At 31.5% G+C, this 26,422-nt stretch overlaps 1 protein-coding gene and 1 long non-coding RNA gene across 8 annotated transcripts in view; one reads left to right on the forward strand and one right to left on the reverse strand.

Annotated features, from left to right (window-relative positions):
• The window catches only part of LOC122636737 (protein Wnt-7b-like), a 46,535-nt gene that overhangs the window by 4,134 nt on the left and 15,979 nt on the right, over window positions 1–26,422 (reverse strand). For 3 of the 6 annotated variants that reach the window (XM_043828293.1, XM_043828294.1, XM_043828288.1), the window contains 4 exons: window positions 18,690–18,910; window positions 953–1,067; window positions 715–789; window positions 255–342 (listed from right to left, as the gene is read on the reverse strand). In XM_043828293.1, the coding sequence (XP_043684228.1) occupies window positions 255–342; window positions 715–789; window positions 953–1,067; window positions 18,690–18,910 (499 nt within the window). The remainder of the gene's footprint in view (window positions 1–254; window positions 343–714; window positions 790–952; window positions 1,068–18,689; window positions 18,911–26,422) is intronic. The other 3 variants (XM_043828290.1, XM_043828291.1, XM_043828289.1) reach the window with 3 other exon arrangements.
• LOC122636738 lies at window positions 6,714–11,146 on the forward strand. 2 transcript variants are annotated; one of them, XR_006329019.1, is made up of 4 exons: window positions 6,714–6,850; window positions 7,286–7,377; window positions 8,042–8,102; window positions 8,202–9,437. It is a non-coding gene; the product is annotated as an uncharacterized LOC122636738 (long non-coding RNA). The 2 variants fall into 2 exon arrangements; XR_006329018.1 differs by lacking the exon at window positions 8,202–9,437 and adding an exon at window positions 10,862–11,146 and having other exon boundaries at window positions 6,719–6,850.

Genomic DNA, 26,422 nt, shown 5'->3' on the forward strand with positions numbered 1-26,422 from the left:
CATTATCGTTAATCTTTTCAAACGAACGACAAGTTCATTATCAAACCTATGTTTTCTTACAGATTTTTGTCAGCTAAAATGTGTATGTGTGTGTGTGTGTGTATACACATTTTAATCACTATAAATCTGTAAGACAAAAACTTCAAAGAAAACGTAGATATTATATATATATATATATATATATATATATATATATATATTAAAATATATATATTTCGTCTTCTGCAAAAAAGCATCTGCTATAATTTACTCACTTTCCTTCCAGCTTTATTGTTATGAAGATTCATCAGACTTCTAGCATCACCTTCGATCTCTCTTGCATCTAGGAACCTACGTGCGAACCTGTCATTAAATTGCAATGTTAAAATTCTATTATTAAAATGATTAGATCTATCGAAAAATATGTAATAGAAATGATCACAGAAATACTTTGTAAGTATATAAGTTAAATTCAGTATTATATAATTTTTATTTAAATTAAATATTAATAAATGAAGAAAAATTTTTTTGGTAGATCTAATACATACATACATACATACATACATACATACATACATACATACATACATACATACATACATACATACATACATACATACATACATACATACATACATACATACATACATACATACATATGTATATAAGATATATAAGATATGCATAGGTAGAGATCATAATAAAACGTAAAATGATTTGAATTAATTCGCCTACCTCATTCCATAAGTGACATCTGCACTGCAACCTCCCCATTCCCAACCATTCGGAGGTAATTCCTTTCTCGTCCTGCTAAACGAAAGATACTAATTATATATTCGTCTATTTTCCTTTTTAATCAAAGGTATGTATATAATGAAACTAGGTAGAAAGAGAAGAAAAGAAGTAACATAGGTAATCTCGTTAATATGTTCGCAAGGAACGACAGCAAGAGCCTACCAAGTCGTCGGTTTACCTTATAGCCGGTTCGCAACCGCAAGCCGTGATATTGCCGCGACTGCAAGCTGCGGTTACCGCGTATGTAACTCCAGCCGAGCTTATCGCGTACGTGAAAGCTGCTTCTCTGCTTCCTGGAACACACACATTGACGATATATCAAAATAATGACGATTATTAAAAAATAATACACATTATACATTTTTTTCAATTTTTACACTCATTTATATTTTTATTATTAGGTTTTTCTCTTCAATCAATTTTTTCAAAATTCTCTTCATTTTTTCAAATTTTCTTTTCCTTTCTTTTTTTTTTTTTTCATTAAAGACTGTATGTTTAAGAATTTTTAAAATACTAAAAATAAATGTCGAGTCACACTCATAGACATAGAAATATCTCTTGAAAAAATTTATGTCGAACGGGATTCAACATAAAAGTTCAGATTAATATAAAAGTATATATATATTTTTTTCATTTTGAAATTTCATTATGCTCCCATTACAAAATGTATTCCTATATATTATAAGTATCATATTATATATATATATATATATATATATATATATATATATATATATGTAAATGTTTTTCTCCTTTTTTAAGGAAATAATTTAAACGAAAATTGAAGAATATATAATAGTAATAGTGAGAACACGATCGTTATAAACGCCCACGTTAAAGAGAGTTAGCACATTTTAATTTCCACATAAGATATTTCGCACTTGTGTGCGATTAATTACTCTCTGAGAGAGCACCTTCAACTCGTTTGCCACGTTGAATGAGAGTTATACCGTGCCTTCGTTCCGTCGCTTTCAATCTTTTCTTCTTTCCCTTTTTCCTTCTCTTTTCATCATCATAACCGACACCTACGCAACTTATCTTTCTCTCTCTTTTTCTCTCTTTTTTTCTTTCTCTCTCTCTCTCTCTCTCTCTCGTATATGTCAGACTCGATTCACATTTACGGTTTGCTGCCGTGACAGACATCAACCACTTTCGAATTCAAAGCTAAGATATCACTTCGACGTTTATCGAGCGTTAATAAAAGCGAATTAGAAGATTTTAATGTGATTCGATGATGACGACGATGAAACGAATCGAGTTATATCGAATGTTGCTCTATAACATAGAAGAAGGAGAGAGAGAGAAAGAAAGAGAGAGAGAGAGAGAGAGAGATCCGGTTAACGATAATTACAAATGTATATGAAAGAGAGAAAGAGAGAGAGAGAGAGAGAGAGAGAGAGAGAGAGAGAGAGAGAGAGAGAGAGAGAGAAGAAGAAATCTTCCTACGCATGTTCGAACGAGAGGAGAAGCGTTTGTTAGTCGCGAAAAGTCATAATTCACGGCATGCTCGAGCGTAGAACACGAAGTGGATACGGTACAAATAAATATATGCACGTGTCTTTCTCTCCAATTCTCTCTTTTCGCTTTCGTTTTTCTAAAGACAAAGAGGTCCGTTTACGACACGTCCTTAACATCCTAACTGCGTACTTTCGAGTGAACGAGTATGTATGTACGTATGTATACTCGAGAGAAAAAGGGGTTGCAAATAAAGCTGTTAGGCGATCTTTTAGCATATTGTCCAATGGTAATTCTAAGAAAAAAATGATTTAGAGTTAAGTTGTCTGAAAGAAGAAGAAAAACAAGATTTAGTCGTGTAATCTAAAGATCAACAATCGACATATAATATTATTACGTATAAATAGTTTGAGAAAATATAATCCTCAAGTGATGTCTTATCGATATGTTTGGGCTTGACATAAATAAATCTTGATAATAAAAGAGAAAATAAAATTACGCTTGTAGATATATATTACTCATCAGGGATCTTAGGGTCTACGAAAGTGAGAAGACGTTAATTGATCCATCGTTAATTAGAGAAGCAAGAGGTATAGAAGGGATCGAATGGCAAGCAGGTAAAGGTAGTAAAATACTGGAACGAAACGATCCTGACACGTTAGTATGCTTCGAAAGGACGTAGAGCTCGTTTCGAGACTCGTCTCTTTGCTTTCTATTCTCTGTTTTTCATTTACGAATGTGAATTACTCGATGTGCTTCAAGCTATAATAAATTTGTAACTATCTCTATGTCATATAGTTTTTCTATACAATTTATAGTTCAAAGATAATCCTCCTTGATGTTTCCGAAAGTTTTCTATATTAACGCTTTTATATCGCTTTTATATTTTTATTACATACTTTTTTCTTTTTTGAAATTTATTATTTTATTGAAGGTAAACAGGAAAGAATTGTATCGTACCATTGTAATCAAATATTCCTCTCAGGTTCCTCTTTTCGTACGTGTTGTAATATTATCGTTCCTTTCTCGACAAAGAGAAAAATTCTATTTCGAGTTTATCACGGTCGAGAGATCGCAAAGACGTCCGAAAGATGATTCAATCTGGCAGGAGAGTCAGCTTCTCTCTCTCTCTCTCTCTCTCTCTCTCTCTCTCACTCTTTCTCGCTTGCTTTCTCCTTCTTTCCCATTGTCGATGTTAACTCAAATTTTCGTTGATTTTGCAGCTTCGAAAATATTCCTTTGCTTCAAGAGGTATGTAGTTCGATCTTTCCAAGGAGCATTTTCAACGCTTTCGAGTTGAAACCAGAAGGTTATAACGTCTCTTCTTCCTCCTTTTTTTTTTCTTCTCTCATCCTACTCGAGTTACTTTCATTCTCGAATAACCATCGAGACTAAAGTTAGTTGAGAAGAATGAAAGAAGGGAAGGTACCTATCTGCCACATTTTTTTTTTTTTTTTTTTTCATTACCGCATACAACTATTATGCACCAAACTATTCTATACTTGAGAGTTTCTCCAGAATAATTAATAATTAATGACAAGAAATAGATACTTCTTTAATAGCGATAGCCATCTAATAATCTTTCAAAACATTTAACATTTTTTGAAAAATCATACGTTAAAAGCAAACTATAGCAAGATCTTTTTTTTTAATTTAGAGAAAGAGACTCGACTGAAAACATCGAATCGACAATGTGTGGGTGCGTAGAGAAAAGGAGGAGATGAAGGAGGAGAAAGAATAAGAGGAAGAAGAAGAAGAGGAAGAAGAGGAAGAAGAGGAAGAAGAAGAAGAAGAAGAAGAAGAAGAAGAGAAGCGGTCGTTGAAAGCCGAGGTTATCTTAGTAAACACGCGTGTCTTGCCACCACGTACGGCTGTTTCTTCTTGTACCCCCTCGTGTCCGACAAGATCTTTATTTCGCCGTGAGAAAAATTTATCTGTGCCTTCTCTTCTCTTTCTCTTTCTTTTCTTTCATCCTCTCTCATTGTCTTTTTGTTTGGTTACATATATCTATAAGAGAGGAAGAGAGAGAGGAGCGAGAGAGAGAGAGAGAGAGAGAGAGAGAGAGAGAGAGAGAGAGAGAGAGAGAGAAGCTTAAAGTTCAGATACATTTTATCATAAGATAATAAAATCATATATTTCTTTTTTTTCAATCTGATCAATGATTAAGTCAATGTCTATCTGTTTATGTTTCTAATATAAACAATATCCGTCTTTACTATCCATATTATCTAAATTTTAATAATAAGAAAGATTGTATTATATAACAATAATAGTAGTTATTATATATAATTTCTTATTATTATAATTAATGTAGAATACATGGATAATTATTTAAATTTATTATTATAACATCTCGATGTCATTATTATTATATAAAAATCTTTACTAACCATATTAATAGTTTCGCAAATATTTTTCTATTCGACTTTTCTTTCTTTTCCTTTTGTTTTCTTTATTCTCTTCGTTAGCGAGATCGTCGACAGAACCTTCCTCGGATTAGCGATCGTTACAGTTATTATACGTAGCTGTGATAAAAGCTTGAGATTTTATACGGATAGGTAAGAGACGTAAATCGCCAAGATCGTGCTAAGAAATCGATTCTAAATCCAAGCACACCTTCTAGAACTGGTTTCATCAAGAGGCGAACACGTTCTTCTTCTCATCGTAATCTCTTCTCTCTCTCTCTCTCTCTCTCTCTCTCTCTCTCTCTCTCTTTCTTTCTCAGCTAACCTTTTTAATTTACTATTTGGATTCATTAAGAGTTTCCCCGTAAATCTCATAATATGTATGTATGTTCCAGAGACTAGAGAACAGAAAATTTATAATGTACATTGAAAATTGTGTACAGGTTTTTTAAAGATATTCGAACGAAAAAAACTATTTCAAGCACAAGTAACATTATTAATCAAGACTATGAATTTTACCTTGGAATGGTTAGAGTAGGTGTAACGGCTATGTTGAATGATTATTGAAAATCGAATCCATGGGAGAATGTAAAACATCAAGGAAACGATTTTTAATCTTGTTTGAAATATAATTGTCATTGAATTTTTAAACATTCTATTATATTTTCTAACATTCCTGTGTAAAAGTATATCTCTTATGATATTAGAACGAATTCAAATATTATAACCTCGAATATGTTCATTTCCTCATATTACAATAATATACCAAAAAACAAATTGAGAAAATATTTTGAAAAATCTTACGCTTTCGATGTTTATTTTTGTCTAGATATGAATTCTCTTTGTGGTCTTCTTTACGTCAAGTATTAATAAATGAAATAGGAACTTAGTAAATCTGAGAAATGAGATCATTGTGGGAATCTACACCGAAATGATATTGTTTTCTTCGTGTAAATACGATCTACATTACCGACTTGAAATCAAATTGATGTGCTTTAATTTTATACAATAAATCTGATAGTATTTTAAGATGGTACACGATGTTCTTTTTTGTAGATATTATCATCAAGAGAATTCTGTACATGAATGTGAATATATATATAAGAATTCTCTCTATTGAGAGAATAATTTCTATAAATTTTTTCGTTGTGGTAATCGTATGTACATTCTTTTGTGCGAGCGTGCGTGTATGTGTGTGTACGTGCGCGAGACACGTAGAGAGAGAGAGAGAGAGAGAAAAAGAGAGAAAGAGAAAGAGAGAGAGAGAGAGAGAGAGAGAGAGAGAGAGAGAGAGAGAGAGAGAGAGAGAGAGAGAGAGAGAAAGAGAGAAAGAGAAAGAGAAAGAGAGAGAGAGAGAGAGAAAGAGAGAAAGAGAGAAAGAGAGAGAGAGAGAGAGAAAGAGAGAAAGAGAAAGAGAAAGAGAGAGAGAGAGAGAGAGAGAGAGAGAGAGAGAGAGCGAGAGAGAGAGAGAGAGAGAGAGAGAGAAAGAATTTTCTATCTATCTTGACGTTGAAACAAATATTTTCTACGATATTAAATAGATCTGAGTAATATTTAAATATGTAATAAAAATTAAGACCTTTTTTCCTTTCGTTCAATTTCCAAGCTATTATTTCCCACCACACTTCTTTTGTCTTCTATCGCCACTATTGTCTTCTTCTTCTTCAAGAAACCAACGGAACCTTCTCAATAATTCCCTACTACTGAGTCATAATGTTCTTAGTCATAAATGTAACTTATTAATGTATATTATTAAATATGCTTATATATAGATTAAAATCATACGAATGATTATTTTTTCAGGATATTAATACAATTTTTATTATACTAATAAATACGGATGAATTTTTGTATTTATTAATTGTATCTGTTTTGATTCGTTAGGTTATAAAGAGCAGAAAAGTTAAGTACGTGTGACGACAAGCTTGTGTGCGTGACAGGAAGATATTTTAATTAATTAGTTAAAAAGTAATAATATTTTTATAATATCGATTACAAAAAATCTTTGGCAACTTTTTACTTTTTCATTTTATATTGTATGCTGATATATATAAAAAATAAATAAGAAAATTAATATATTTATTAATATATTTAATATATTTAAGATGACGCAACGCGCATGCGCCGCGCGAGTTACTAAACTTGCCAGTGGACAGGACAGCCATTTTGTCTTTGGTGGTGATCAGCTCAACACGTATCGTTCTCATTAAATTCAAGTAATTCGTTCATTTTTTCTAATATACCACTTCTTACTATATACCAATCGATTCTTTAAGATGCGATTTTCACGCTTAAATATTCGCTACTTGGGATATCGTCGCCTTTAAGAAATATTCACGAAAATAAAATCGTACTTGGATTGTATTGCAGATTACTATTGCGTAATAATCTTTTTCGAATTTTCTGTTATTATTTTCGTGATATCGATACTCCTCTCGTTTTTTAACGATGCTCTAATTAATAATTTATCATTAAATAATCATCATTGATCGTATTTCCTATTATATTAGATTTTCATAGCGCACACACACATACACACACACACGTGTGAATATAGCTCTTACACAGCATATAAACAGACGTCTATATATATATATATATACACAAATTTAATTTTATCCATTAATAATATCAAGTTTACATTTTTTTAGATTATCAGGAATTCTATAGGTTGTAAAAACAGCATAGAATAAGGTGGGGAGAAACGTTCGCGCGAGCCGTAATACAACACAACGATATATAGGTACGTTTATTTCTTTTCAAGAACATATAATAGGGCTTAATAGAAAGAGATAGCGTTCGGTATTTACATAACTACAGAGCTACAAATTTTCAGGAATTTCTTTGGCCGAGAACGTAACGATACAATCGAGCATTCGATCTTCACTTGACATATAAACACCTAGGAAAGCAATAATTCATTTTCTTTATTATTTTGATTTCGACACATTTACGACTTCATCACAATTCAATTAATATTATAGTAGATTAATTATTAAATAGGAATGTATAAAAATTTGTGTACGTTTCATGTAATTTGCAACATATTTGATTGGTATAGTTATTGTTTTATTATAAAAATTTATACAATTTGTATTAGATATTGAACGTCCATATGTAGCAAACTCAAAATAATGAAATTCGGAGACGTCGTTATTGCTTGAAACGTATTTTCAATATACAAAGCAAATACTATCTGTATACTTTGGTACATTTTTAAATTATTTAGTTTTTACTAATTTTATTAAATAATATTTTATATATTAATTATAATTAATAATTTGGAATAATATAATATTTAATGAGTTACATTTTCAGATGATTTACAGGAAATATATAATAATTTATAAATGTTATATTCCTTTTTATAATTTATTATATGTTTTAACTTCTCATTTTTTTGTTAGTGTCATTCTTCATCATGCTGGAGCAGGATGCTCATAGTGCAAGAATTAACGAAGATTTAAAGTAAGTTAATTTTTTTATTGAACGTTTCCTCAATAATTTTCTATTAAATATTTTTTATTATAACAATGATACTAATAATTTTGTGTTTATTTTTTATAGATCGTGCGCGAACATTAAATAAATCGAGTATTGTATCGCTAAATTAAAAAAACGAAACTAGAGACGAAACAAGAGCAGTGCTTGTTCATTAATTAAAATTTTTAATTATCAGTTCATGAAAAGTTTATTAAATCACAATTCGTTAAATCAACTATGAGGAGTTTGAAATAAGTGTACTGTATCGATTGTGTGCAAAACAATCAGTTATAGAATCAATGTTTGTTCGTACAAAGTTTTATTTTTATATTTGATAGACTGTAGTTATATTTAAACAGTAAATTAAATTCAATGTTATCGCGTAATAAATAAATTATTATCGCGTATTGGAATCAGTGCATTTTGGAAGATAATCAAGAAATCAGTACACATCTTTTGTAACAGAATATTAGCAAGTAGCTTGATAAATTTTATAAACCATAATTTTCATTAATTCGTCGTGACAATAAATTTATTCGAAATTTGTTTTAAATCTTTTTGCAGATGATCATCGTTATAATAATTCACAAAAGTTTCAACCTAGAACAATTTGTTAATCTACTTAATTTTCAATCTATTATGGATCAACATATCGTCAATTTTTTTCAATTTCGAGGTACAAAGAGGACGAGTTTTTTAATGCCATTAGAGAATTTCTTAACTAATTAATTAATTAAAATTTAGTCTTAAAAATTGCTTATGAGCTGCGAAATTAAAATCAAGCAATAACGAGTATACAAGTCGAACGTAGAGAAAATGTTCCTATTATAAATTTTATAAAAAAAGCAAAGCAAGTCGAAGAAGGATTACATTTTTATTTGATAAAAAATTGTTGAAAAAGATATTGTTATAAAAAATTTTTAAACTACCAAAAAATAATGAAATTCATGAACACGAAAAATTACTTTTTAATTTAGGAATAACGAATTATTTTTCTAGCTAATTTTTATACCACTTTATCCGTTACTTTATTTTGATAATAACTAAGGAAACCAGGTAAAAAAATTCAAGCAAACCTCTTTTTGAATCTTATAAATATCACGTTCTTGCAACAAACTGAAAATTACTAAGGATCGTCATAGTTTGCGCATCTTATTTATATTATTTCAATTATTATCAGGGAATACCCTATGCATCGGGGAAAATAATCAATTTAGTTTGTAAAAATAAGTACATTATACGGGAAATAACCAATATATTAAAGAGAATAATCAAACCTTTTTTAAATAAAATATATAGCAAGTTTATTATTAATATAAATGACATTTTTATTACTTCTTACTGAAATTTGAAGCTTTTGTAGTAAACGGTAATATTTTATTTTACATGACGAATATATCCATTAACCGTACCGAAATAAAGTTTTGAATTGACGTGTATACACGTTTAACGCAGTTAACTAGTTAAATAAAGGTATAGATACGCAGGTAGTATATTTTTCTGTGTTATTGTGTGTTTCATTTTAAGCAGGTAGGATCGGGTAAGATGTATGCGGTAATTCCCACTTAGAAATGGAAAGTTTTGCCTTCGAATATTATGCAAGGTTTTAGTAAATTTTAGAATCATTCAGCATGTCTGTTTTTTTTTTTTTTTTCAATATTTTCTTGATACTCTACATTGCAAAAAATATCAATATCGAACAGTTTAAAAGTCCTTGTAATTGTTAAAAAATTCATATTTTTCGAATTAGCAAAAATTTTTGAATAGTTAGATACTTAGTCTTAAGTATATTAACGCTTTGCACTTCCCTGTAGTTTCTAAAGAATATATAATTTGTTAAATATGTATAATATAGAAATAATAAAGATACAAAGTAAATATGGTCAACTAAAAGAGTAAGTCCATAAGGTATATCATAAGTGTACTATTTTCTAGTTTCTTGTGATACTTTCTAATTATTTAAATGCAAAGTGTTATTACTTCATCGATTACATTGAATACTTGTAAAAGCGTTTGAGTAAATATGCCTGTGTAGATGCGCACGATCATTGAATTATTTTGGTTTACAAATTAGGATGGTTAATGAAACATACGATCTTTTATTTTCGATTTTGCTTTTTTGTTCATGTAATTAAGGAATGCTTCAATGAAATAGTTAGGATAAGAAGCAAAAGAGAAGCTCTCACAAACTATGATTCAAGAGGGTAACTATCGATAATGTATCATTTTTCAGTGGCTCATAATTTCCTTGATAATGATTTGTTATGTTATTATTTTATTTAAACATGTTGTCATTTTGTTCGTCATTAATTTACATGTTCGTCATTATTGAATGTGGAGATAATGAACTATCCCATCGTTCATGCAAGTTTTCAGTTACAGCAGGAAATACTTAGTAGAAAATACAAGTATTGTAAAACTTAATTAATAATCGCTGACTTTAAAGTAATTAAAGATTTTTGTTTTTTGTTTTTATAACTTTTAACTTTGATCGAATGTTATTTATTATTTCTAAGTAAAAAACTTATTCAACGTAATTCATATGCATGAATTTTATTTACTATATATACTATTTATTTACTGTATATACTATTTAAAATTTCTTAATTGCTCGAACACTATATGCTGTAACGTAGAATCACTTGTTTAAATTTTATCTTATAAGGATCGATATATGCTATATTGAATTATACTATTGAATTATAATATTGTATGACTAATAAATTTTTTTTTTTTTGTTACAGGTGATGATTATTGGATTTGCTAACATCAATTCTTTTCTATTTTGTCTATAAGAGTGCCTACAAAATTTGGATAGAATATTATACGTGTATATACATTTCTGAAAGCAAACACAAGATATTAGTTATTATTATTTAAAATTACTTTTTATATAAATAATATAATTTCATATAGTTTTGAGATGTACTAAAGATTTTTTTAAAATTGTTGCATTCTTAAAATTGTTTACATTTGTTAAATTTGACATAATAGAATTGTTATTTGAAGTCATATATTAGCGTAATTGATTATTCATTTTCATTATAGTTGATTGAATTTAATATAAGTATATTTAATTTTTAATTCATTTCAGTTATAATTAAAATCAGTATTATTGTAGTAATAAATTCAACATTTATTACTAAAGTAATATGTTTATCAATAAATTGTTTAATTATTGAAAATGTATGTTTCAAGTGTACGACTTTAACTATTGCATGGATTTGATTTGCTTTTTATGTTAATAGTATCAACAAGCATAGAATAAAATTGCATATTAATGCAGTTTTATTATTGTTTATTTTTAAGTCTTCTGTTATTTAATGATTAAATTCATATGATGGGCACATCGTATAAATTATAATTAAAAGCTATATGTAACTAATGCAAAACAGTTTCATACATTATCGTATTCATTAGTAAAGTACATGTTGGGATTATTATGCTTTATTTGTTTACGTTTAGAACATATTTCTCTTAACAGTGCTATTTAGAATTCTAAATCTAAAATTATATTATTTTTAAGCCTAATTTTAAGCTTAAAAAAAGACAATGTGGTCGATTTTCTATTGATTAGATATTAAAATAATTTAAAAAGCGTGGATTGATTCTCCCATTTAATTCATATTCCCAATTTAATTTCAAATCTTCGACTTTAGATTTATCAATAATTACATTGTAATAAAAATGGTTGAAAATATGAAATGTAATTGTCAAATTTAATATTAAATGAAATGTTAAATTATATCGACGAAGTAAATTTTCCAATAGAATATAATAAAATGTAAGATAGTAATAATTGCAAAAATGCATATACTTTGTGCATATTCGGAATGTACAAATTATATATAAAAATAATGAATAATGTCAAAATAAATTATTTAGCATTCTTGAAATAGATACTCGATATAACGAATCCATGCTTTTTTTTGTGGGTAGGTCAGGGCAAGATTACAATTCGATGTTTCCTCGATAAATTTCGACCGATTTGAAACAAGATCCATTAAATGCGATTAATTAGTATGTTATCATACTCCGTGGATCTTCATACAGCAGTAACCTTTACGTGGTGAGATCAAACACTTAGGTGAGATCAGGGTCGGTATTTCTTGCGATTTATATCAATCTAAATCATTAACAACGCAAGTACTACGGATGAATGTCTACATATTTCAATAGGTTTGAAAAATATTTTAATCTAATCGTATTTGAACGATATGTTTAAATTACACATTATTAATAATGTTTAAACAAATGGATAGATTAGATGAAATGATTTTTTTAGAAAAACTTACTAAACATTTTCAAATAGAAATTCAAATCGTGCTCATGAATTTATTGACATATATATGTATATATTTTTATAATAGAAGAAATAATAGTTCTTCTCTTTCGTGCAAGTACGTCCTACTCCCTATGTTTTCTCTCGCGTAAGACGTCTCGTGAGTTATAAGCATGCCGCGATATGATTAATAACGTGCTTACTCGCGTAAATCAAATTAAACGACGTCTGGCGTTGGTCGGCGATAGTTCGTGAGTCGAAGAAAGATACGTAACGAGTTGGTATACTCCTTTAAACTAGGTTGGAGAGATCGTAGTCTGCTTACGAAAGATACTTCGAAGCTGGTAGGAAGATCGAGAGAACAAAGTCTCACTAATTAACGCTAACTATAAAAATATTTTATTTTTATTTATCGTTTTCAATCGAAATGTTTTAGAAACACTAGAGAGGAGAATTTTAATTTAGTTTTACATTGTCATTTTAATTTATTTTATTGTTTTTTATTTTAATTCTTATTCTTTCAAACGGACTGTTAAATTTCGTATGCGTGTGTTTACATATCTCGAAGAAAGCTTGAGAGTCACTTTATCAGCTTTAAAAAAAAATAAAAGAGATAAAGGAACAGGGAAAAGGAGAAATCGGGAAAGAAAGACGAGGGGGTGGAAAGGAGACACGAGAAACATCGATGGTAATGTTATACGTTACTTCGTCTTTCTCTTCCATGGACCACCATCAAAGATACAATCGAATTCACAGAGAGAAATTCGTTTTCTTGATTTCAAAGAATCTTTAATGAATATTTTGTCGAATCGATTTATCAATGAGAGGGACGATAAATCTAACATATTCTTTCGTACTCGATTACAATCGTACTCGTTAATTTTCGTTTATTAATTCTAATTACTTCAGTCAATAATAACGCTACCACACAATATCTTTTAGTAATAGTTATAAATTATATTTGGATTATTGAACTAATGATATACTATTTTATATAAAAGAAAGAAAGAAAGATGTAGCGAATTAAAATTCACAAAATTTGTTAAGAAGTTGCCTCGACACGCAAGTAGTATAATTACTTTTGGAATGATAAGGATTAAAAATCAACACACACGCTGTATAATACCGTTATTAAAATACCTACGATTTACCTGACTTCTTCTGATCAGTCTTGTTCTTACGTGGCAGGTGGCACCGATCTTGATATGAAATAATGTTCGTCGCCTAATAGAGCAAAGAAGGTCGCTATATAGAAGGAACTTGTAGTCAGCTGGTTGTGGAATAGAACTGCGGGGGGTCGTCTAGGCATTAGTTAAACTCTAAGATCTATGGTTGAAGCTCGTTTACAACGTTCGTTACGTTAGAAGACATGATTTATAGCTACTCGGGTATCCTTTGACGTCAAGACGTGCAAGTGTTAGTCTAACTTATGCCTATTACATGTCTCTCAACGATGCTATTCTACATTTTCACAGCAGCTTCGTCCTCGTATAAACGATCTATAGATCTTTTCTGAAATAATAGATTAGCTACTGTGCGAACAGTTAAAAAAAAAAAAAATACAAATTTCGTCAACGATCGTGTGACCCATTTTTATAATAATTTTGTAAAAGAAAGTAAATTATTCTTAGGTAAGAAAAATATCATTTTTGATCAGGCATTTTATTCAAGCAATATACCTACTTTATTTCTCTATAATAATTTAGCAGGACTCTTTTCGAACGGTAGAACCTCAGATACTTTTTCGAATTATCGATCCATACGATCTAAATCCTTCGCTTCGTTAAAATGTCGACATTGGGCTTGAGACTTTGTTAGTTAACGTGTAGTCAACAGAGGTTAACTCGATGTCACAAGACATTTTCGATCGTATTCAATGATGTTACTCGTTCGAGTTGTAAATGGAAATTTGTCTCTTTGGTATCCAAGTGTATATCATCGGTTGGATATGCAGAAGAAGAAGAAGAAGAGAGACCAGACCGAATACTGGTTCCTTGCTCACGTACATGTTCGGTGTATGCATGTATATGTGCAACCATAAGTCGCAAGTAATTTATGATATACACGAGCTCTCCTTTCGTCGAGCATCGTTTTACTTTAGACAAATGTTATGGGGATTAAAAAAGAAATCGAGAGTATAGTTTGGATAAACATAAATCAGATATATGCTAATAAACGATTTAGTCTATCGTTTATTTCTTATCGTTCATTACTATATCGAATAAGTATAATCATTTATTTTCTTCGCGAAAAAGTTCCTTTGTCATTTTAAATTAATCGATTATATCTCGAATCTAAATCTCTTGAATTTATTTGCGTGTAACATATTAGGCTATGAAAATATATACGTACGATATCGTTCAATATATCGTTACTTTTGTTAATTGCTATACCTACCTACCTACCTACCTATCTACCTACCTACCTACCTACCTACCTACCTACCTACCTACCTACCTACCTACCTACCTACCTACGTACATACGCATACGTATATACACAAGAGAAGAGAGAATTTATTTTCCTTAGAATCGAATCTCGCGTTTTCTGTAGCCGTCGCACGTATCGAGGGCGACCTATCGAACAAATTAGCGGTAAGATAAAGTCGACAGAGACAGATCGAGTCTTGCTCCAGCACGATACAATTATCCACGATTCTCTCTTTCTCTCTCCCTTTCTCTCTCTCTCTTTTAAAGTCTCATGGACTTTTTATAGTTTATACAACTTCTTCCATGTTACCTGAGATCGTACCATATGTGTATATGCGTGTATATAAGTGCGTACGTGTGTGCTTATACGTCCTTTTATTTACTTTGATTCTTCTATAGCATTGTATAGCTTAAGTATTGCAAATTGCGAATATTTATTCCTTCACGACTTTTACTTTTTCTTTGGTAAAAACATATTGCAAATGTAAAATACTCCTTTAATATATTCGAATGAAAAAAATAATTAAGTTAAAATTAGTTTCGATTATATAGGCTATGTAGTTCGATACTCATCCTTTGAAATTTGTTCAACCGGTTGAGTCACTCTTTCGACATGCGAATATTATCTCTCGACGAGGACAAGGTACTGTCTGATCGGTTCGGATACAAGTTGTCACCCTTTTGGAGTAACCGAGTCAAAACTAAGATCAACGACGACAGTCGAGAGTTAATTTATTTATTTTTTCTTTTTTTCTTCTTCTTCTTGTGAAAAGATACATATATATATATATATATATTTTTTTATATAAGGAATATCGATCTCGCAAAGTAGAGTAGAGAATTTTAGCATCAAATTTTAGGATAAATTCGATTGGGTAGGTCCGAGATAAAAGGGAAAAAAGAAATGAAAAAATAAAGAAAGGATAGAAAAAGAGAAGAGCTTTTTTGGGTTCGGCAGAAATTGATAAGACTGTCCACCGCATTAACGTAAACTGTTTCGTGCCAATAACGTTATCCGAATCGAGAAGATTCACTCGACGAAGAAACAACGAAACATTTCTTCTTTTATCTTTCTTTCTCTCTGTTCATCCAGAGAACATTTTTCTAGATTTATTTGAAGATATCATGTCGATAAAAGCGTGACCGTTTCTCAGCTTTGACTGAAACGAGATTGCACGAAATATTTTAAGGAGATTCTTCTCTAAATAAAATGGATCCTTTTCTATCTCCATACGATAAATTCATTTGACCTATTAGGGGAATACAATAAGATTTATCTCGAAGAAATTTCATTCTCGATCTCTTCATTTCTTTCTTCAAAAGATTACTGAATTTTTCCTTCAAAAATAAATCTTTTTCCATCTCGATACAATGAATTTTTAGTGATTATGATTTCGAAAAAAATTCGATTCTTTACTTCGATCTTTACTTATTTTTTTTTTTTTTTTTTTTTTAAATTATTAAAACCTTTTAATATCGAGTCGGAACGAATTAATAATACTTAGATAATAAACCGAAACTGAAACCGTATGTTCGAGCCATGTAATGGATCTCTTAATCGCTACGATTCGTTTGACGAGATTAGCTCCAGTCAAATCGCCCACGTAATCTCCAATCGTAAAAGGAACCTCCTCCTCCACCACCTCCTCCTCCTCCTCCTTCTCCTTCTCCTCTTACGCCTTCTTCAGTCGTATATTCAAGAATCGTTTCGTCTAATTTATGAAAATTTATTCACCGCGAATCGACGAATCCAGTCGCTGAATCCAACTGCCCCAGCTATATTTTCAATTACTTTCAAACATTATTACAAGCTTCCGTGAGGCAACTCGCGATCGTTTCACATCTCGAAGATCGATCCAAAGAGGGGAAGGAACGTAATCATCTTTAATTAAAGTCGACCATATTAGGACCAGTATCGATTAATACTACAATTTGTATGCGAAACATTGAATTATTATGACTTTCGATGATCTTTCATGTGTGAAGAGAAATTTTACGAAATTCGAGTCGAACATTTATTTATTTTTATTATTTTTATTTTTCCCCTTTTCGAGGACAATGTTATCGTAACACTAAAACTATTAAATTCGTTTTTTTTTTTTTTTAATTATTAGAATAATTGTATACTTATTTATTATTGTAAAACAAAAAATAATGTGTAGTAAAAATAAATCGACAATTTTCTAGTATTAATTAGAAATCATAATTTCAATAGGGAGCATTTTCTGTTAGTGTACAATTTTCTTCGATCCTTCATTAAAATTTTTAGCTACGTACAATATATCCATAAAACATTTCCTTTTCCTTTGGAACATAATCCTACGCGAAGGAATATTATCTGCCAAGTCAAATGCTTTTTACTTCAAGGAAATATCTCGAACGAATATCGTTGTATTTAGCTTCGACATGTCGAACGGTCTCGTTAATTTCACTAATTAAGTTAGCGACCGACTGCCCCTCGCTACGCTCATAAGTATTTTTTTTTCTTCTTTTTTTCTAGATCCATTTCTTGCGCTGTTTTATTTCTGTTAGTCGACATCCAGAACTTGCTATTTTCGTCTCACGTAAATACGGTTCTATTGCATTTCTCTCACTTTAATTTCACAACTTAAAATACATTTGGTGTATCTATCAACGTCGACATCAAAATGATATTTTGAAATAAAGGAACAAAAAGAAAGAAATTATTACAAAAATAAATTCTCGAAAAGAACTGTAGAAAAGAAAGGAAAAAAGAAGAAAAGAAGAAAAAGAAAAAGAAATATCAATAGATATTTTTGAATATGAAAAGATTCAATGTAAAGAATCATATTATAAATCATTTCTCTTTTCATATAACTCTACGTAGGTATTCATTTTTTCTTTATTCGTCCTCTCTTAATCCTACTTGCAAGGTGTCTACTTTAATCATGAGAAATTACCAAGCATGAACTTTAACCTTGCATCCAAGCTACTTATTTCCCAGAACGTCATCGACAGAGATAACCTACCTAAATGCATACTCTCTCTTTTTAACGTCAGCATGACAAATATGCACACTTAAAGATATTTATACGAGTGGATCACGTCAGATTTCGTTCACAAGCGAACGGATTATCTTGTCCGTAAGAGATATCGCTCGTATCATTTGTCGTGTCGTAACTTCGCCACGGTCCATTGTACATACATACAACGTCTCTAAGAAATTTCAAGACCAGAAGCTTCTATATAAATTGTTACCTATTTATTTACTTGTCCCTTGCGTTAAGCAATCAAATTCTTTTTTCTCGTTATTAATTTTCATCTTTCACTCCATAAATTTATTCGTGCAAAGATTTTGAAATTTAAATCATATAGATATATGTACATATATTTGATTATAAGTAACGATTGAAACGTGTGTTCTTTGATATATGTGACTAGTAACATAGTTATATATCTATATATAGAATTTTTTCAGATTAATAAATAAGCTATTCCAATCATCGAACTAGTAGATATATTCGATCATCGATAATAAGAAACATTTGACATTTTTTTCTTCCCTATCCAAAACCGTAGATTCTTTAAAGATTTGAAATATGTAATCGGATAAATTCTAGGTAATATTTCGAAATAGGTTTAGATAGAGGTTTGGGGCCATTAACGGCTTATTAATTTGGTTTCTAGTATACGATCGACATAACTCTTTCTCTCTCTCTCTCTCTCTCTCTCTTTCTCTCAATGATAAACAAGAAAACATTTCTCGTTTATGGTTGGGTAAACCATACAGGGACCATAGAAAAGGATATCCCTTTAGGGTCAGTCTCTCTCTCTCTCTCTCTCTCTCTCTCTCTCTCTCTCTCTCTCTCTCTCTCTCTCTCTCTCTCTATAAATTCTTACCTACTACGACGACATGACCAAAGATCTGATCGTTGGCAACGTGAGAACAGTTCCATCGGTGATGTCTAAACTGATGTCGGCATTCTCGAAGACCGAGCTCAGCACCCTCACCGACAGCAGGCATCGCGTGTGGCGCCTTTCTGCACTGTTCTCTTTGACTCTTAGCCAATCCCGGAATTCGCCCACAAACTGCTGCGCCGACGACCACCGCTCCGACCACCCTGAAAAAAAAATTAATCCGTCATCTATATGCTTTTTATATCTTCTCTCTTTCTTTTCATTATATATATATATATATTTTTTTTTATTGGATCGTTAGAAAAGTTCGTGCGTAGATTGTCCTCCATCTTCTTCAATGTCTACGTGAATCAATAAAAATTACAATTTTTAAAGAAAAAAATTCATTATTAACACTTGCTTCATTATTAACAATGCTTCATTTATTTGAGATGTGCAAATGACATATTCAATTTTGTCTAGACGAAAAATTATCTTGGATAAAACTGAATATGTTTTGTTAGTAAAATAATTCAAATCTAAACTGTATGTTTTATATATATGTATATATATTGAAATATAAAATATATATTATATAGAAGTATAGAAATATATAGAAAATATATATATATATATATGAAAGCAGAAGTAGCATGAACTTTCCATTAAGACAACCTAATATTTCTTATGACCGATCATCATCGAACAGAGTTCAGTAGTGTCCCTACCTGATCCTACGGCGAATTAAATTTCGATAAATTTCGACCTGTGAAAGTATCGAACGACCCTGTCGACGATGAGTATGCTCGACACGTTTCATTAGCATTTTCAGTCTTGGCTTTCGCTTCTCTATCTTTTTCTTTTTTTTCTTTTTTTTAACTCCTTCTCTTTCTCTCCTTATATTGGATTGACCAGAAAATGCATGCCACTTCTCCACTCGCATAAATATATACATATACATACATACATACATATATATATATATATATATATATATATATATATATATATGAAGACATGTATTGAAATGAATTAGTTTTTTATATATTTATATTGAAACAAGGCATTTGAAGAAGTTCTTATAAATTTGTACTCGACACAGATTTTCCCTCTCGCTTTCAATACAATTTTATTATAAACAAAAAAAAAATCTTAATTTTATGTAGTAGCAAGCTTTTTTTAAGAATATCATCCTGTCAGATATTACTTTGAACATATGTATCTCCTCTTTCTTTCAAATACATTTTTATCGCGTAAAAGAATGATAATTTAACGTAGTAGCATGGGATTGTCTCTTTTTAAGAACATCATTCTCCTATCAGATTACTTTGGACGTAGACTTGACAGCATATCCAATCGGATCTGAGTAGCGCATAATTCGTTTCACGGCACGTTTCCATGGTTCATCCGACTGATCGTACGCTCTAATAAACACAAGATCGACTCTCACGCGAGCGCTTCTCTCTCTCTCTCTCTCTCTCTCTCTCTCTCTCTCTCTCTTTCTCTACACATTTCGTACGTTCTCCGATTTCTCAAACATCCTTCTCATTAAATCCGGATTCCTCTATCTCGTCGCAAAGCGTTTAATCCGGTCGGACAGCCTCTTCCTCGATGTCTCAGGAAAATCTTTCGACGTGTTGACTCACGATCGATATTATGAATGATCGATAGAGGAAACGATTTCATGTGTCACCGATACATAATCCAGAAACAAACAAACTCTTTTCAAAGGGGCTCGGTAAACGATCGATTTTTCATCGTCCCACTTCTCTCTCTCTCTCTCTCTCTCTCTGTCTGTCTGTCTGTCTCTCTCTTTTTCTGAACCATTTAGTCGATAAAATATCGAATCGAAAATAGCCCAAGGGTGTTTTATCGATCCTCTTCGCTCAGATATAGAGAGTAAGAAAGAGAAAGAGAGAGGCAGAGGTAGCAGATCATCCGAGCGGGGGAGGTAGGCAGCTTGAATTTCTGAGAAGCATGAAATTGCGACGATTACGGTCATCCTCGAGGCAACAGCTATTTGCATTGGAATGCGTGCTGCGATCATGCTCGGTGGCCGAAACTGAAAATATACCCTCGTCACAAAGACCATCCATATACAAGGTGTTTCTTATATATTACGTTATCTTCTTATATTTCATTTCATTCGTTTAGATAGTTGGAATCAGAATGATAATGTTTCTTTGTTACGTTGAAAATATTTTGTGTTTGTCAAATATGAAAAATTGTTTAGATACTTGGAATCGTAATATGAGCGTTTTCATAGCTACATCGAAAAATAAACTAATTTAAGTTCTCCGCGTTAAATTCGTTCAGCAAGTGGCTTCTCTATACAGTATGTAGACTATCCACGTAGTCGTTAACGCCTAATGTATAACATTACGTCCTCTTCCTTACGGAGGCTAATGACGTACCTACTCTTTCTCGATGTCTGCAACATATCCGATGCAACCATCACCGCCTTTTCGTCGTCCTCCTCGCTTATATTTTCAACGAAAGCAGATCATTTAGCGATTTATTGACGATCAGGTTTGAATATTTTTCGAGAGAAAGTGTGTACTTGATTAAAATTCATTTCTCTGATAATGGATTTTATCGACGATTTTCTTCTCGATAATATACTTTATTTCTCTTTTAAATTTAAACGAGATCCTTTCGTTTGACTTCTATTATTAAAGTGTAACGTTTAGAAATATAGATTATCTCTTAAATTAGCCGTTGAATAAATTTATCAAGATAAGATAATAGATATATCAAGTAAAAATATCCCTTGCATTTATTAATTCGAGTTATTAAGATAATTAAAACGTACGCTAGGAACTTTTTTATATTTCTTTTTATTTCAACGATTAAATTGACTTTTATCTTTATTATATATATATATTTTTTACAATGCAATGTGCAATTTATCGTCTAAAGCATCTTGCTTTTCTCGTTGAAATTGTCGAGGTAAATACGTTACTATATATCATAGTTGGATGTAGAAAAAGAACGTAAATCCCTTGACGGGGACTTTGACCGAGAGACGAGCGTAAGATGGGCGCTAGGCGTTCGACGCGGAACGACGGGGACGATTACGGTATATAAGCTTGTAAGACGTATGTACAAGAAGCAGGCGCATCTCCTTCTTCCGATGATATCTTCTCAGACTTCTCCCGATGCGAGAACGCTACGGGGGTTCGCTTCTCTCGCCCTCTTTCTATTTCCCATGACTTTCTATGTAGCTACATAGATAACTACATGTATATAACTGTAAATCTCTTCATGGTCGTCCCACGAGATCAAATCGACGAGTACTAACAGCTTCCAATAGACAAATACTTATCTTTTTCTTCTTCTTCTTTGTAACATTTTTATTTGGAAAAATATTTTATTCAAAAAAAAATGTTCTCTCATAGAAATAATTTAAGATACGATTAAATGTTCGAATTTGTTTTCTTCTGATCCGTTTATCAGAACGTTTCATTGCAGACACCGTATAGATTCGTTTCTATTTATATCAATCAAGTTGAAATCTAGTTCAAGTGTAAGTTCAAGCTCTGCTCTAACAGTTTATCGTCTTTAACTCAAAGTTATTTATTTGGTCAGTCTCCTTTTACTCGCAAGATATGGATATATGGCATTTTCGTTTGGAATCATTTATAGAAGTTTAGAGATATCTGTTTATCTATTTATTCATCTTATTTTCTTTATGGAACAAGGTAACAAGCTTTTACCAAGAGATAAAATGTTTTAGCAGCAAACTTTCGTCATCGATATCGAGCAAATCCAGGCAACACACAATGTTCTAACTACAACGAAGCAATGCATCATCTCCTTATCCACTTTGCAGATTCACGACTCGCGATCTTTGCTTAGAGATACGCGTATATATGTATGTACATACTCTCCTCGAAACGAGAGAGTCGCACGTGCTGGAACACGTGCGGAAACTACAGGATTCTGAGTCTCTTCGTTTCGTTTCGTTTCGTTTCGTTTCACTATTGCTACTTTGAATCGTGAACCTTTCGTAAGACAGACTCTACCGTTAGAAGTCGCTATTTATTTTATTCCAAGAGATAGCGCTCGACACTACGATTGGAACGCACTGTTGTATATATATTATATGCATCTATGCAACCATACATTCACCTATCTACAGCTCAGTTCTATATATACAGATTCTACGTATAATTTATATTTTTATTATTTTTTGGAATCAAAATACGTCTTTTTCTTTTTCTTGTTTTTTTTTTTTTTTTTTTTTTTTTTTTTTAAACGAGTAGAACAATATATTTATTTACGTGGGTTTACTTTTAATGTCAGAAATTTTCTAACTAAATTTTCTACGAATCTTTCTAAAGTGAGTCTTTTTTCTTATTTGTATTTTGGTTGTTTTTTAACACGTTTGTATTCATATCAAATAATAGTTTGTTCTCCCGATACAACACCTGTTACTATACTTGTAGTTGATATTTATCGTATATGTCGGAGAAGAAAATATCCAAAAGAATCATTCGACAGGAACGGAACGCAAATTGCATTTAATTTAAGGATATACAGACAAGGTGAGAGAGTAAGTGAGGGAGTGTAAAAGGACGTTAGACCATAGGCGTTTATTGTTTAACGAGCCAAGCATAAAAATAATCTCTACGTTCGAGATATACGGCGTACAGGTGCGCTCGAGATCGAAAGGTATCCAGGTATTCGGGGTATCCGGCTACGATTTATCGTTCGCGTTCGTTTTTATCTTACGATACTTTATTACGGCCAAGTACAAACTCGTGTTCCGGATGAAAATCGAAAGACCTCGGAGAGATATTCCTTCAGATTGGAATTTCTTTCCTTACTTGCGTAATCCCTTGTCACTTTTAGTTTTGTATTCTGTTTCACTCTAAATTTTGCTACGTATAAATTTCTTTTTCTTTTATATGTATATATATATATATATTATATACATTTATTTTACGTATATTATATATATATATATATATATATATATATATATATAGAGAGAGAGAGAGAGAGAGAATATTCTATGGATAAATAACATTTTCATTTGGAATCATTTATAGAAGTTTATAGATATCTGTTTATCTATTTATTCATCTTATTTTCTTTATAGAACAAGATAACAAGCTTTTACTAAGAGATAAAATGTTATATAAGATATTTATTTTAATATAAAGAATTTATTTCAAAAATTATTTACACAAATTTAAAGAAAAAAAATATATGTATATATATCTTTCGTAATTGAAGTATATATTTTAAATAATTTTCTAAACACATATAGATATATAATCCATATTTCTCTTTCGGAAAGAAAGAAAGATCCTCTCTTCTCACCTTTCTGACATCATCGTGTTCAGCTCGCGTGACTCTTCAACGAGAGATTTTAAGGACAGGACTGCCCGTGGCGAATGGGTTTCAAACTTTCGATACACGCCATGACTAATCGAAAATGCCATAGAAAAACGTTGACCAAATTCATTGGGATAGGTCCTCGCTACAAAACGATTATCGTCCATTTTTACGTTTGAAAAATCTTTTCTTTCTTTCGAAAGATTCGGTATGCCTGAACTGTGAAAAAGCTTTTAACACTTCCTCCCTTGTAATTTTTTCGTAAGAAATACGATAACAAAAGAAAAGAAATACGACGAATTCTTAACCCTTCACAATTACATATAACAATGACATCGTACTATTCAATCCTTTGTCCTAACATTAATTAATAATTAATATTTCTCAAATATAAACAATACTTAAATAATCACATACATACTAGACTAAGTTTCACGTTATACAATTTTTTTTTTCTTTTTTTTTAACGAGACGAAAAAATTAGATTATATAGAGGGTTAAGATCATATCTCCATTCGATCGAGAATTTTCTCGTTTCGAAAAGGTACCTTTCTCTTTCTCTTTCTCACTCTCTTTCTATTCATGTAAAAAGCGTCTTTATCCATGCTCATGATAAGTCGTTGCAAATACACACGCGGGTGTATCCAAGTTGATCTCACCCTGGCCAATATGCTCCATCCACTTTGCATTGCATATGCGCGATACGCATAGATAAGGATTAAGGACTTACTAAGTGGTCTCTTTCTCTCTCTCTCTCTCTCTCTCTCTCTCTCCCTTCTTTTTTTTCCTTCTTTCTTTCTCACTCACTCTGCCACTTCCGAACCACCTTGTCGTCGTCGTTCCATACGTGGGCCGGCTCGTTCTCGGTTAGGCACGTTATTTAGCGAGTTGCCTGCGGCTTTTCTCTCTTTCTTTCTTTCTTTCTTTCTTTCTTTCTTTCTTTCTTTCTCTCTTACTTACTCTTTGCAGGGACACGCGTACAAGGCAAACTGTATCGCTTTATATCTAATTCCCATATTTATGGCACGATTATTGAATCCTTTGAGTTTCCTGGATCGCCGATATACAACGTCGTACTACAGACTACGGTGAACCACAGAGAAATATCCGTTCGTTTGAGAAATTATTTTCTCTTACGATAATGCTAATAATGTAACGTTGTTATTGGGATAAGCCATCCATGCTCTCGTTCTCTTTCTCTCTCTCTCTCTCTCTCTCTCTCTCTCTTTCTGTGGATAACAAATTAATTGGATTATCATATTATACTCACCCATTCGTTTTACGAGTTAACGATAAGACCAAGACCAACATTCGTGACGATTTTTTAATTCATTTCTCCTTTTTTCTCCCCCTCCCTCCGTCTCCCCTCTCTCTTTAATCTACGTTTACTTAGGATATATGATCTTTGAATTCTCTCTCGGAGATAACTATGGTGTTTTCATTTGTCTTTTTTTATTCTGATAGGTCAATCTTGTCCAACTTTGTAAGTAGTAGATTTATCGTTAAAACATACGATACCAACATGAAATAAAAATTGGAAAGATATCTACTCGATATCAAATTCTTTTCGTTTTCTCGTAGATATCGATAGAATTCGCCAATTAAGAATCGTTGATTAATAAATATCGTAAGCGAACGTCCAATTAACAAGATCGTAGATTTAAGATCGAGACCACCTTGCCGAGATGTAATTAGTACTTCTGTATAGAGTAATATAAAATAAAAGGATAAACCAGTCCTGTGATATCGAAATCTACAGTCAAGATCAAATAATCGTTAGATACACACCTAATGGAATTTCGATGAATCTTTTAACACTTGGAAGATAACGAAAAAAGCAAAAAACACAAGGGGAAAAGAAAATACAAAGAATCGTGTGATCGATAGATCCTAAAGATCGTGAAGGGTAAAAGATGGCGAGAGACTTTAACTGATCCTAGAGAAAACGACGTTTATACTCAAACCGAGACTAATTAAAAGGATCCATCGAGGGAGAGATCCTCGAGGTATTTGCGCAGATAAGATCAACACCGACGCCACTGGACACGAGAAAACGTTCCGTGTCTCAAGACTATTTTCGTGTTCGCCAGGTGAGAGATTTCACTAAGTTTCTCGTAAATTTTCAAAAAGCCATACCCTCTCTCCTCTTCTCTCTTTCTTTTCTCTAAAAATTCACTTGAATTCTTTACCGACGTTAACATTTTTTCTAACTATACGTATATAAGGATAACGTTGATCCTTTTAAGATCAAGCTAAGATTTATTTTTTCCTATTTTCTTTGATAGTCTTACTCTCCTGATCAAATCTTTTTTTTTTGCAATTTATAATGAATAACGAGCCATATAAACTCTCTCTCTCTCTCTCTCTCTCTCTCTCTCTCTCTCTCTCTCTCT

This window comes from Vespula pensylvanica, chromosome 23, assembly GCF_014466175.1.
Source record: "Vespula pensylvanica isolate Volc-1 chromosome 23, ASM1446617v1, whole genome shotgun sequence".
NCBI lineage: Eukaryota > Metazoa > Arthropoda > Insecta > Hymenoptera > Vespidae > Vespula > Vespula pensylvanica.